The sequence below is a fragment of the Lentinula edodes genome (assembly GCF_021015755.1).
Source record: "Lentinula edodes strain Le(Bin) 0899 ss11 chromosome Unknown C8R40scaffold_81, whole genome shotgun sequence".
Taxonomy (NCBI): domain Eukaryota; kingdom Fungi; phylum Basidiomycota; class Agaricomycetes; order Agaricales; family Omphalotaceae; genus Lentinula; species Lentinula edodes.
In genome coordinates, this window is record NW_025764387.1 from 15,974 (window position 1) to 29,044 (window position 13,071).

General features: G+C 47.5%; 4 protein-coding genes across 4 annotated transcripts; 3 read left to right on the forward strand and 1 right to left on the reverse strand.

Annotated features, from left to right (window-relative positions):
* Positions 1–103: 103 nt before the first annotated feature.
* C8R40DRAFT_1063205 (uncharacterized protein) lies at positions 104–799 on the forward strand (the record flags this gene model as incomplete). The annotated part of the gene is made up of 1 exon (XM_046225514.1): positions 104–799. A coding segment is annotated over one exon (696 nt), but the record flags the coding sequence as incomplete, so codon positions are not given.
* Positions 652–1,338, forward strand: C8R40DRAFT_887720 (uncharacterized protein). The gene is made up of 2 exons (XM_046236579.1): positions 652–807; positions 871–1,338. The coding sequence occupies exon 2, from the start codon at positions 932–934 to the stop codon at positions 1,250–1,252; it is 321 nt and encodes a 106-aa protein (XP_046079051.1). The 5' UTR covers positions 652–807; positions 871–931; the 3' UTR covers positions 1,253–1,338.
* An 85-nt stretch (positions 1,339–1,423) lies between these two features.
* Positions 1,424–4,568, forward strand: C8R40DRAFT_1178380 (uncharacterized protein; the record flags this gene model as incomplete). The annotated part of the gene is made up of 6 exons (XM_046232862.1): positions 1,424–1,637; positions 1,693–1,996; positions 2,052–2,900; positions 2,949–3,139; positions 3,189–3,892; positions 3,954–4,568. 6 exons carry the CDS (start codon positions 1,424–1,426, stop codon positions 4,566–4,568), a joined length of 2,877 nt encoding a protein of 958 aa, XP_046079052.1.
* A 1,645-nt stretch (positions 4,569–6,213) lies between these two features.
* Positions 6,214–12,982, reverse strand: C8R40DRAFT_1075195 (uncharacterized protein; the record flags this gene model as incomplete). The annotated part of the gene is made up of 13 exons (XM_046226822.1): positions 6,214–6,416; positions 6,637–6,845; positions 6,905–7,061; positions 7,287–7,608; positions 7,678–7,759; positions 8,337–8,361; positions 8,411–9,432; positions 9,492–9,805; positions 10,009–10,076; positions 10,367–10,480; positions 10,539–10,719; positions 10,776–11,656; positions 11,716–12,982. The coding sequence occupies 13 exons, from the start codon at positions 12,980–12,982 to the stop codon at positions 6,214–6,216; spliced, it is 4,845 nt and encodes a 1,614-aa protein (XP_046079053.1).
* Positions 12,983–13,071: the final 89 nt, after the last annotated feature.

Here is a 13,071-nt window from a genome sequence, read left to right on the forward strand (position 1 = left end):
CGCCTCCTGCCACCCAGGGTAACGGAGGGGAAAGCTACCGGATCAAAAAGAAAGGTTAACTCGAACTTGATTTATCAGACGGAAGCTGAAGGTTCATGTATCAGCACCTCCTACTGGCAGCAAGACCTATATACTTTGCTCGATTCTTCATTCAACACTGATCTCCCTTGCGGCCCTTCCCGATGAGGAAATCCTTACAGCCGAGTTAGATGATGCGTCTGACGAACTAGACGACGATGGTACTCCTGCACCATCTCAAATCCAAGGCAGCCGTCGTCCTCGTCGCTCGCAGTCTACAAGTTTATCTCCTCCGACTTGCACTGGAACCCTCCTATCCTTCTCTTCCCCTACATTACCTGCACTCGAGAACGTCGCAGCGTTCGGCATACAGAATATCATTCTCTCCCTCATTCTCACTTCTGGACGGCTCATAAGCGACCGTGAGCCACGAGGAGCGTTAAGGCAATTACATTTACCTATGGGGGCTAGTGTCCCTCTAGGTCGTAGTGCGCATGATCACTCGTCTGGAACCGGGGGCACTGCGACCTTCACGATAGAAGCGTATCTGCAATTGCTCATTAGGCAAGGGTACATCAACCGCGTCGTCTCCGGAGAAGCCGGTAAACCTGCCAAGGCCGCTGGCGGTAAACGCGGGCGCCTTTCTACAGCTGGTGGCAATCTAGATGGCGAGGATGGGGAGAATAAGTACGAATGGCGTTGGGGTCCTCGAACGCATAGCGAGATTGGAGAGAAGGCGGTACAGGAGTTCGTCGCAGAGTTTGGTTTATTTTGTTCTTAACGATTGCTGTGAATGTCAATCTTGTACAAATCCTTGTGTTCAATCGCAGATGGCTTATCTCAAGGTTCCAGGGTACGTTGCTATCAAAACTTTCCTCCCCGATTCTTCGGGAAAACTATCATCCGTCCCTTCATGTTCCCAGTGGGTTGGGTAATTCAACGATGCAGAGGACATCGTCGTATGAAGGTTTTATGTTCTCTTTTGCTGGTATCACCTGTATTTGCCTGCTTATGCCAGAAGAGCGACACTTGTCAGTCCCCAAGAGTAGAGAGACGGTCGATGCTGGGAGATACACAAAGATTACTTTACACATGTATACTAGTTGGAAGAGGAAAGGACATCGAGTTTCGGGAATGCATGGAACTTTGGAACATGGAACTTTGGAACATGGAAGAAACAAACCGAATGATTTCCCTAGTTGTTCCGCTTTCTTCACACTCTTCAAACTTTTAAATACTCGGGCTTTTCCGTCTCTGCTCAGTTGCCGTTCTTCAGGACTTCGACGACATCGATGTAGCGTCGAAGCATTGTTTGTCCGAAATAGCGCCCAAACAGCGCCAGTTAGCACGTGCTACGCGCCACGTCTAATGATGTTAATAAATTAATACGTTGAAATGGACCTCTATGTGTGCTCTCACAGGCTCTCAGCAGGAAGCTCTCCAAGAATTTCCCGACATCGAAGGAATAGACCTTGCTTCCCGATATCTTCATTCCTATACGCGCGAGAAACTCTCGTTAGAAGTTTGTGCCACGATTTTGTCGGAAGACTCCACCCTGCACGAGAAGCTCCGGGAGGCACATAGATCGCAGGATTCGGAGGCTCTGGATAGTATCTGTGGTGCGTTTTCCAAACCTTGTACGACGAAATTGAATTTTTCACGATTCACCGGCAGTTTATGTTACACAAAATGCGTGGCGGTTTCATCCCCATTTACGGAAGATGAACGAATTGATCCACAAAATTTCTTCTAATGGCCAGATGGCACCTATAATCAGGGGCGAATGGAAGCGTCCTTTTTGGATCTCGAAGCATGAAGCCAGTGCAAAGACCACGGACCACATTGAAAGCTTGCATATTCCATTAGGGAGCTTGAATGAAGAAATACCTTTGATTATTCTTCATCAGTTGGGTAATTTCAAACACGATATACTACTCAGGAAAAGACTGGACCGAATATTTTCCCCTTCGAACCACACGTAAAGGGCGTTTCTTCACGTCTATAAATCAAGCAATTGACCACATAATCAATAGGTTTCTTGTGAATACCTCGGGTACAGGCAAAACCAAGTTGCTTTTCGAAGGACTATGCTTACACTGGGGCTTTTATTTGACATGTGCCGTTGATACTTTCTTTCTTGGAGCAGGGGATCTTCCTTCTGTCGTGAACGAAATAAGTTGGGATAGTAGCTGGACCCCTCGCCTACCATCCAGTTCCAGTGCCAATTACACCTCATCCCTTCAAACCAATCTACGGCTGACATATCGTGCAATTAGTGAGGTCCTCCTAGCTCGGCTGATTCTATTCAAGATGTATCTAGAAATCTGTTCCAAGGAAGGTTTCTGTCTCGAACAGCGGCAACGCTGGTTGGAATCACAAATTTTCCCAAGAGATATATCGACTACCTTCGACTCGTTTGGCATGCTGAAGTCCGCAATAGCTGATGCCCGTTTGAATGACAAGGATTTAGACGAAGCCATTATGCATTGTTTGGACGAGATACAAAACATATGGGAAGTATCTATCGACGATTTTTTTTACATCGTATTAGACGAAGCAAACGTAGCGTCACGAAAGCACGAGGAGGCGTTCGAAGACCAATACGGTCACTATCCAATCTTGAAGGAGATTATACGCAGCCTCCGCCAACGAATGGGTCACTTGCCTGTTAGATTTGTTGTTTCTGGTACCATCATTCCCGAAGAACACTTCCAGTCATCTGTCGGCGAGTGGGATGATTTTCGCTGGTGTTCAGACACCGGGTCCTTCGATGATCCAGAGGAGCATCGTCGCTATGTCTCCAAATTCATGCCTACTGAATTTGCTAGTTCAGTCACAGGGCAGACTTTACTAGATCGTATGTGGCAATGGTTGCGTGGAAGGTCGGTCCAATCCACTTGTCCCTATATTAAATATTTGATTGCGGTCAGGCATCGGTATACAGCGTCATTCCTTGCTGTCTTGCTGCACAATAGTTTCCGCAGTCCTCATACGTTACTCGGTCATTATATCGAACGGATCACTGAATACATTCCTCATGATAATCATGAATACTCGGGGGAGGAGGAGGCTCGCTACAACGGTTGGTATGCGCCACTTGGTTCTAGAGGACTTGGTTTATGTATGTTGAAAACCGAGATATCACTATTACCACTGAGTATTCATCCTAGGGTCACTTAGCACCGTTACTGTGGAAATGCACCGTGCAGCCACCTCCTTTTTGAGCACTTCGAACGGTTGCATTGACTGCTTAAAAGAGGACAGGATTCTGATCACTGAAGATTATGGATATTTCATTGACCCTGACTGTGCACAAATTGGGCTCAATGAGCCTTTAACAATAACGTCTGGCGCAAGTTGGCTGAAGAAAAATTCGTACTTCGGTTTTGCAAAGTTCATCAGGATTTTTTGCAAGAGATCCGAAGTTGCCGTTCATCCCACTCATTTTGCACATTTTCTGACCTTTTGGCTCGCGTCGCTCTTGCGCCCTCCCTGCAAGATTTCGGATGCGTTCAGAATCATCGGATTACCTGCAACCTTCTCTCCAGTGAAACTGGTCACCTGCACAAAGATAGCACAACAAATTGAAGCTGTGGACGTGCATATACGGGTAGAAATCTATGGCAAGCTGGTTTTCATGGCGAATAGCGCAGAAGACATAGTCTCGTGGTTTAAACATGAGCGGGACGAACCATTTTGTGCCCTGTTATCTTCCTCGAGCAACACCGTGATCCTGGCATTCTGTCTACAACTTGCCGATGAACGATCGTTCTGGGTGTTCGTACGGATTTCATCGAAATCCACAAATGAAGAGGATATAGATTTTGCGCAGGAAATTGATGACCTCCACCCCACCAAGGTCTTCCATGACCAGGTACGTGACAACGCATTGTACTCTGAACTCGCCGAAAACAAAACCAATTGTTGGCTTTCAGCCCGACGTACTTCCACTTCTCAGCGATTTACCGAACCTCTGTCTTGAAGTCGGGGAACTCGGAGTTCTCCGCATTTCAGGATCCTCCTGGGCCGAGAGAGCGACTGAGGACAAGATTCCTGCTGAACAACGTCCCGCTGGTGTTTTAAATATTGACGGGCTGGACATGGCCGAAAAAGGAGTTCCTCATAGCGAGTTCATGCGCCGTCTTTCCCTAGCCATTGTACAAACGAAGAAAAAAGTAGAAGCTGCACCTCCGCTGACTGTAGAGGAACACTCTAAGAAAGGTAAAAAACGGGGCCGATCCTCGACTGTAGTAGACGAGGCTGGCGCAGTTACCCCCACTATCATTGGAACCGGAAAAACCAAGAGCACGAGGTTCACTAAAGGCATTGCTGTAGATCGTAGAGCTGCCGGCGATCACAGAACAAAGAGTGTAAAGTCTACCAAGGTTGATGTTGCCACAGGCCCCGATACCAAACCTGGGAATGATCACAAAGGTACTGGTAGAACTGTACGATCTGGTCGTAGACAACATAGAATTGAGACTCAGTCTGATAGAGTTGAAGCTACTGGTGCATCATCTTCGACACCATATAACTTGCGGAAGCGATGACTCGGATTACCATCCTGACGATCTATTGTGTAACCGTCTTTGGTTGCTTACTTATTGTACTGTGTATTCAATTTGGAAAGCATTGTATTTCGAGTCTTGCATCAGTAGCTCATCGGCACATCAGGTAAGTTGTCAATGAAATGCACGTCCATCGTTTATTTAGTTCAAGCAAATGCAATTAATTCGATCGTCCTCCTTTTGGTGAGAATCGAGCAACTGGCAACTATGAAAAAAGATTGTATATACTAAAGGGCCTCCTAGGGCCTCACGTCTCATCACTTTCAATTCATTGGATTTTTTCCCTGGGGATTACCCTGGGATTACCTGGTGTAGCATTGGGTAATAAGTGTATTTTTGTTATTTGTTCACCTGTTTTATATGATGGACGTCTGGACCTACCCCAATGATATTCTCGAAGTCATCAGACAGAGCGCGTTGAATGCCAAAAGAAAAGGACTGAGCTTTTTGGACGAACAAGATCCCGCTGTATTGGGTATTGACCAGTGTCAGAACAGTGACCCCAACAACAAAACCGTTGACTCGATAGAAAGCGAGATTGCACAGTTGGTAATACATCCGGGCTCTAAGCGCAAGCGTTAGACACCTAGGTAATACTTAATAGTACAATAGTACAAATCAAACTCAGTAGTTGAGGATCTTCGAGTAATGCAAAGCGAGTTATCAATCTTTGTAAGAATAGGTCGACATCGATGAAGCAGTAGATCAAGTGCCATCCTAGTTGGAGCTCGGTCTGTAGCACATTCTGCTTTGACTACAACGTTATCGCATGTTCTGCTCGTACCATTGCGATTCTTCCCAATTTTGCTAACGAAACCTCGCACACGATCATGATTGGAAGACTTTAGCGTTTTAGCACTTTGGCACCAGGGCCCGCAGTATTGACCTTGATGGACTTCAGACTTCGGAATTTTCGGGCCCCCAAAACACTAGAAGCAGAGACAACCCTTCATAGAGGAGTCTGGCTTTTCTTGTACCACATGCATTGACAAGAAATCTAAGTCAATAGTATCAGAATGAGTGACAGAGAAAATTGTGGCGGCGTACGTGTCAGTGAGAGGGGAGAATATTCGATCCAATTTTGCTTCGAGCTTAGGATTACAATGAAAGCTGTCTGGCTTGTAAAGGATTCCCAAGGGTACCTCGCCATTATTACCCTCCGCCAGATAGGCCGCGTCCATTCTCCTCTCGCAATTTTATTTGTTCTCCCTTTCGAGGATATTTCGCGAATTGATTTGTTCATTTCTGCGAGCTGAGGATGTAATCCCCATGGATTTCGTTTAAATGAACTGTAAATCTGTTGTGAGCATGATCTTGAGATAGCAAGATAAGCGAACGCACTACAGAGTTTGAAGAGCCTATGCGTCTCGAGTTTCCCATGAAACACACGGTCCGTCGATAAGGCCACAGCACAGAGCGCTGTAAAGGGCGCTTTGGGCGAGGCAAGCTCCGTATTTGTGATGTTAGAGAAAGACTCGAAGAATTCCATGCATGAGACTCAAAACTTGAAAGAGAATGGGCACGATAACGGGCACGATAACTCGTGACTGCGGTCCATACACGTCGTGGAGGTGTCCATATAAGCAGAACCAACGCGGAGTGACTCGACAAAAGCTCTTTTTCAACACTATATCGCTATATCTCCACCACCGATTGTCTGAGTCGGCCCATCGTCTATCCATTCCGCCCCTGCATCTACCACTGCCTCTCCGGCCTTCTTCTTTTTCGCCGCCAGAATCAAAACACGAAAATCTGGAGGCTCCAGCGTAAACAATGTTTCTTTCGTCATCGTTTCCGTAATGGCCGATACGCCAAGTAAAGAAAGGAGTTCTCACGATAAAAGCAGTTAGACTAAGACTCTGACTACGTTGTTCGATACAAAAATAAGCGCCAACGGGCTACCACTCAAATGCGCACTCTTGGATAAATAGATAGGATCATAACTTCTACTCCACTGTTGGCAAGTTCTTCATTTGCCCTTGAACTCATTCATATCCTAGCATCTGTACCATGATCTCGACGAGGACTTCCATCAAAGACCTTCAAAGACCTGCCTTCTTTTTGGAACCGCCTTTATCATGATTATCCTTCTTCAAGATCGACTTTGGACGACCACAAGCCTGTGTTTTCTCAGAAGTTGCCGACGAGGTTGAAGACGTAAGGGAGATGTTGCCTGCTAGCCCACTATCTGATGGATTCGATATTCGACGTTGACGGACTCCAAGCTGTGCGCTGTCTGTCGGTCTATTATAGGCATCTCTGAATCCAGAGTAATCGATTCAATGTACTTGTATATCCTAACCAGATAAGCAACGTACCGATCATCATAGTATCTGTTGACTCCAGACTTTGATATAGGTATAATTTGTGAAAAAGGCTTCGTAGTGTATCCATTGAAACTCAGATCCCCCGACAGGATGACCGAATCCTGGCACCAAGGGCAAAAAACTGCGTCCAGTTGAATTTTGCATGATACTGGACACGGTTCAACTGGGTTCAGCGCAATTAAGACAGTGGATTCCTGGATAACTGTTGTTGTGGGTGTTAGTGGCTGTGAGCACCTTTTGCAGTGTGCCCAGGAGTTCGACGACAGTGCTGGCATATGTAGTGGAGGCGGAAGAGCCTGAATCCTTGGTATTGGTATTGTGCTGCGATGAAGGTGCGTGCTAACTGATCTGACTCGATGACCATAGTTGGTACCTTCAAATATCGGAGCACCAGCAGGGTGAGTGTATGATGAGTATGTGCCCATACTCGGCAAAGACTCCCAACTCCTCATCGAAAGTATGGTTTTGGTTTCTGGGAAACCATAGTATCTCAAGTATGCCGGGAGCAATGTGCTTGTTCCTGGTTCACGTCTACTATTCCTCTCAGTATTATCCAGAGTCTCCTGATCCCTCGTTCGAGTTTCCGAACTGTCATAGTGAGTACTTTTATCATTTGACTGGGACTCGGACGTCGAAGCGGTTCTTGGACTTTGATCTTTCTCTTCCTTTCCCATTATGCTTCGAAGTCTGTGAAACTGTAAGTAGGAATAAGAGTTTTTGGATGATTGAAGAAGGATAGTGGACATTAGTACCTAATCACTCACTATGATTGATCTTTCTGCGGGGCTGAGGTATACCCACTGTTCGCTGTCAGACGCCAAAATTGGTGATGGTTTGATAGGATTCCTGCATGCAGCGCGAGGGCTTTTTATGTCCTCATCATACAAGCCACAAAATCTAGAATTGTACACGTACAACAAGAGAGTTGTGGCGCACTTGAAATGATCGTTAGCCTTTGTTTGTGAACATCACTTTCACTTGTGTTGCCCATGTTGCCAGGATACGCTTTTGGTTGAGAGTTCAAAGACTACTGTGGGTGAAAAAGTGAAAAAGATACAATTAACTTGACGAGGAACTGTGGCATGGGAAAGAGAAAGAGAAAAGCATGTAACGATCAGTAACTATCTTTCTACACACTATACATAGGTATGAGGGAATGGGGAATTGGTATTGTATTTCGAGATTAAATTGTTTTCTTTAGTCAGGACAAGACTGAGAGCAATAGTCGAGATACGCGGATACGTTGGTCGGTGGAGGCGCAGGAGACTAGAGACGAGGAAGAAAAAACAAGAGGAAAAGAGTGTATATTGGGGCATGGGATTGTCAAATGTCAGAAACCAATTGACGTGGAACTTGACGACGCGAGGAGGTGCATGAACCAAAAGGAAAACAAAAAAGGAGGATGCAGGAGGGGATAACAAACCAGGACTCCAAGTCCAAAGAAGAACCTGTATAAGATGGCATCGCCAACGTTTTTTTAACGTCCACCTAGCCCACCAAACCCTCCCCTCTTGGACTTCCACACATTCTTTTTGTCCCCACCGACAACCGTGAACCCATCTTCTGCTTCCCCTTTTTCTCCTCCCTTCGCGTCGTTTCTACCACCAAAAGCACCAGGAGCAGGGGAACCGGTTCGACTAGGGACGTTCGATCCAATACCTCCACCACGGCCATTTGACACTCCCTCGGTACCCGTGGAAGGTGGCGGAGCCTCGCCTTTGCCTTTCGCTTCGAGTCTAGATCTCCATCCATCACTCCTTCCTCCACCGAGACCTCCGCCGAGACCTCCACCAAGACCTCCACTAGGACGATATTTAGCCCCAGCACCAGGTGCAGGCGATTCGGAACGGGCAGGTATATCTGCAGCAGCAGATGCCCTTGGTGCACCAAATGCTGATTTGGTAGGAGTACCAGGGACAGAGCTTGCTGGCGTACCGGAAGGAGTGGTCTCCGCGGCAGCACGACGACGCCAGACTCCTGCTCCAGGAGCTGCTCCGGGACTGACACCGTCTCCAGCAGCAGGAGCACCACCAGAGGGTCCAAAGACTGATTTCCGTTGCGATCCCTGCTCTTTTTCCTGTGCCCTTTCTAGTGCTCTCTGAGCCCTCCTCTTCTCTGCTTCTTCCTCTCTCTCCCTCTGTAGTCTCGCCTGCTCCGCCGCCTTCTGTCTCTCTTTCTCCCTTTCTTTCCTCCTCTCTTCTTTCTCTTTCTCTTCTTTCTCCCTCTGCTCCCTCTCTCTCTCCTCCTTCTGCCTTTGTTCTTCCTCTTCTTTCTCCCTCTGTTCCCTTTCCTCTTGCTCCTTCTCAAGGCGAGCTTGCTCGTCGCGTTCCCGAGCAGCCTTTTCTTCGGCTTCAATTTCAAGAAGACGAGCGGTCTCACGTTCAGCAGCAGCTCGGACTTCAGTTTGATGTTTAAGTACTTCGGCAAGACGTTTGGACTTTTCAGATTCGATTTTGCGCTGAGCTTTTTCCCGACGGAGAGCAAATTCTTCGCCTTTGCGTTTGAGGAGGGTGGATTTTCTGAAGGAAGAAATAAGAGAGGACGTTGAATGCCACATGAATGGAAAAGAGCGACCCACCTATCCTCCCAATCATCTCTCATTCTCGCTAACCTCGCTTTTGTCGCCATCTCCTCTTCCCAAATCTTCCTCTCCTCCTCCTTCATCTCTTTCCCTCTAACTTCCCATTCCACCCGGTCCCTTCCTTGCTGGACAGAGTAGTCCTCTTTGAGCAACGGCATCTCTGAAACACGGTAAGCACGCTCGAGGTGGTCGATCCGCTTAGAGATAGTCTTGAGCCGGGAAAGACGTAAAGATTTGTCTCGTTCGAGCGCGAGGACTTGCATTTTGATGAGGGACGTTGTATCGATGGGGTCAGTGGACGATGTAAGTTTCTGTACAACAAAGTTAATTAGTATGACATGTCGCTCGGAGAAGTAGGAGTCAGATTTATGAGAATGACAGGACCCTAATGACAACAAGCAGAGGGACGTAGAAGGCAACGATGACGGGGACACAGATGTACAAGCAGGCACAGAATACATAACCCGAATGCCTCCAATATGAAATTGTAACGAGGATGAAGATGAAAGCTCACCTCGACAGCCTCTCTCCCCTCTTTACCCATACCTTTCAGGATACCACCCATACCACCTTCAAGGAGACCTGTTAAAGAGAAGTGAGGAACAGTCGGAAGACAAGTAAAGTGGAAAGTGGACAGAAAGGGTGAAGGAAAGAAATAGATCAAACAGGCGATGGAGGGAGACTCAGAGTACGAGTAAACCATCAAGTGAGAGGAAGATAAAAAATTAGAGGGGCCAATGAACATTGTGTTCAAGTCAGAAAGAATTGTGCTCGATATGAATATAGACGGTGAAGCACAGAAAAAGATGTTGAAACAGCATGTAACATTTGAAATCATGTACTCGAGGACGAAACGCAAGGATAAAACTTACCTTTGGCATACTTCTCAGCCTCCACCCTTCTAATCTGCTCTAACTCGGCTTTTCTCCTTGCGGCTTCACGATCGCGGGCTTCAACGAGCGAGAGGAGACGAGCTTGTTCTTTGGCTAGTTTAGGTGATCAGACCAACGCACAAATATAACTCAAGTAAAAAACACTAGCTACCTCTTCGTTGCGCCTCCGCCTGCATCGTCAAATTTTGCGCCTGCGCTCGGGCATGGAGCTCTTGTTGAAGTTGACGGCGACGTGCGGTGAGACTTTGATGGAGGAGCAAAGTTTTGCGGTATGCTGGCAGTGATGTAAGAAGAGATTTGATGCGTTCTTCTTGAGAAAGTTGAGCCGAATCCTGCAATTGATATTGAGTTGAGTAAATTGGGTGGATAGATGAATAAAAAATATCACCTCTGTGGAATCTTCAGAATATTGAGGGGAAGGTGCAGGCGCAACAAGTCCCTGTCCTTCCAATTCCCTTAACGATTGATATAGGCACCCCGCTACACTGCTTAGCCTGGTCCTGACAAGTGCCGTGGCACTTGGTTGGACAGGTTTGTAACCGTCGTCTATCGTAGCACCGTCTTCTCCAATTATACCACTAGCACCAGATGCACCACTAGGACTGGCTTGTGCATCAGCAGAGGTACCCGTGGACGATGTGGCCATAGAGAACGGCTCATCGATAAACACGATCGACCCCTCTGCATGATCGATCCGCACATCGAGGTCTCCGCGACGAGCGCAGGACATGATATAGCTCTCGATTGAGGCGGGGGTAAATACTGTAGTCCCTGTGGTTCCTTCTGTCGAATTGAGGGTGTTCAACGGCGCCAATAAGTCTATAAGGAAAGAAATTTTGATAGACGAATACACCTCCGAGAGATGTGTGAGAAGACGGGAGAGGAGAGCTTGATGGAGGAGAGGAAGATATGATGCGTAGGGCGTCGTTTCTTTCGTGGCACCTTCCTTGACTTCATCGGTTTTGTTTTCGGCATCTTCAGCGCTTGCAACAGTAGATGCACCCCCACCCAACTCCTCTAACAACGGCGCCACACTCTCGCATAATGTCAACGGGTCGAAATCCACCTCGAGCGCGTGATAGAGTTTTTGAACCGTAGGAGGAGCTAGCTTTAGGACGTCTCGGGAGAGAGCGGATGAGAGCAGTGCAGATCGGGATGGAGCCGGGTTCTGAGTGGATGAAGTCGAGGTAGAGGAAGACGAAGTCGCTGATCCGGAGGTAGGAGAAGGAAGATTCAGAAGGGCGGAGAGACGGTGATGGGAAGGTGAACCTGTGTTCAAATAATCGGTGAGTAATAATGAAGACAATGGCTCAAACAAAACAACATACCTCCACTTCCCACTGGGACCGCCAATGCACTGACGATCACTTTACCTGCCAAAACCTCCTTACTTTCCCCAGTCCCAACGGCCTTCGCACCAGCATACGTAACTAGATTATAGTACTTCGCCCAAGCGGCGGCGTGATATAAGGCATTGCCAGACATCAAGAACACGCGAGAGAGTTTTTCGTAGTAATTGGCCATCACTGTCGATTTTATTGTTAACGAAGAGGAAGCGGGTGCCGATCCAGCCCCGGAGCCAACACCGGAAGCTGCATTGGCAGTAACGGAACCACCAGCACCAGCGGCAGTAGTGCCGACAAGGGAAGGAGTGGTAGTCGCAGCGGCGCCAGCAATGGTATTCAAAGGCTGAACGATCTGCGGCATCGAATTTGCCATCGTCAGCAGATTATGTATATCCTCAATGCTTCTAAAAGCCTCCTGCCAGAGCTCCAGTTCCACACTGGCGTTCAACTGTGCGAACCTCGTATCTAAATGCCTTTGCAGCGTATCCGGGTCCCCTAGATTGATCTGATGATGTCCCGCACTAGTCGCAGCTCCCCCTGCGGCATGTAACTCGCGCTGTTGAGCAGCGTATTTCCCTACATTCGCTAAATGAAGGCGAAGAGTCTCGCATAAACGACGAAATTCGGTTTTACGGTTGTTAATAAGACAGAAACGGAATGCTTTTTGAGCCACGGATTGATATATCGTTTCAAGGCGAGCATTGTTTTTGAGAGTTTCGAGGGATGTGCGGTAGGATTCCCAAAGGAATTTCAGAGATGGTGTTATCAGAGCACGTGAAGTGCGATCCGAGTGAATCGACGAAGCAGAGGACGGTGAGGAAACGGAAGAAAGTAATATGGATTCCGGTGTGGATGGAGCTTCGAGGTCATCAACGTCCCCAGCTGCTCCGCCACCGAGCTCAACCTCCTTAGCAGCGACTTCTCTTGCTTTCTCTTTCGCCTCCACGACCTTCCCTTCTGCCATCTCAATAAACCTACCCACCACAACCTCAATACTTCCCACATTCGTATTCTGGGCAAGATTCTTATATTGCATCAGCCCCTCTTTCGCTGTCCTTCCCTTCCTTAATTCCACGCAAAGTTCCATGAATCGTATCAAGATAGGCTCCAAAGCCGTGACCGGGGTACTTCGGAAACGCTTCGACGAAAACATTTCTGAAAGCGACTGAAGGGCAGCATGAGTTTGACCAACGGAAACGAGGCCTTCAGCTTGTTTTAGCACGGTCTCAGGTTTGGAGAATGGAGCCATGGTGGTAGGATTCCTTTCTCTAGTTTTTGGGAGGAGTAGGACGACGCCGATTGTTCGTCGATGAAAGAAAAAAAATAAAGTTAGGATGA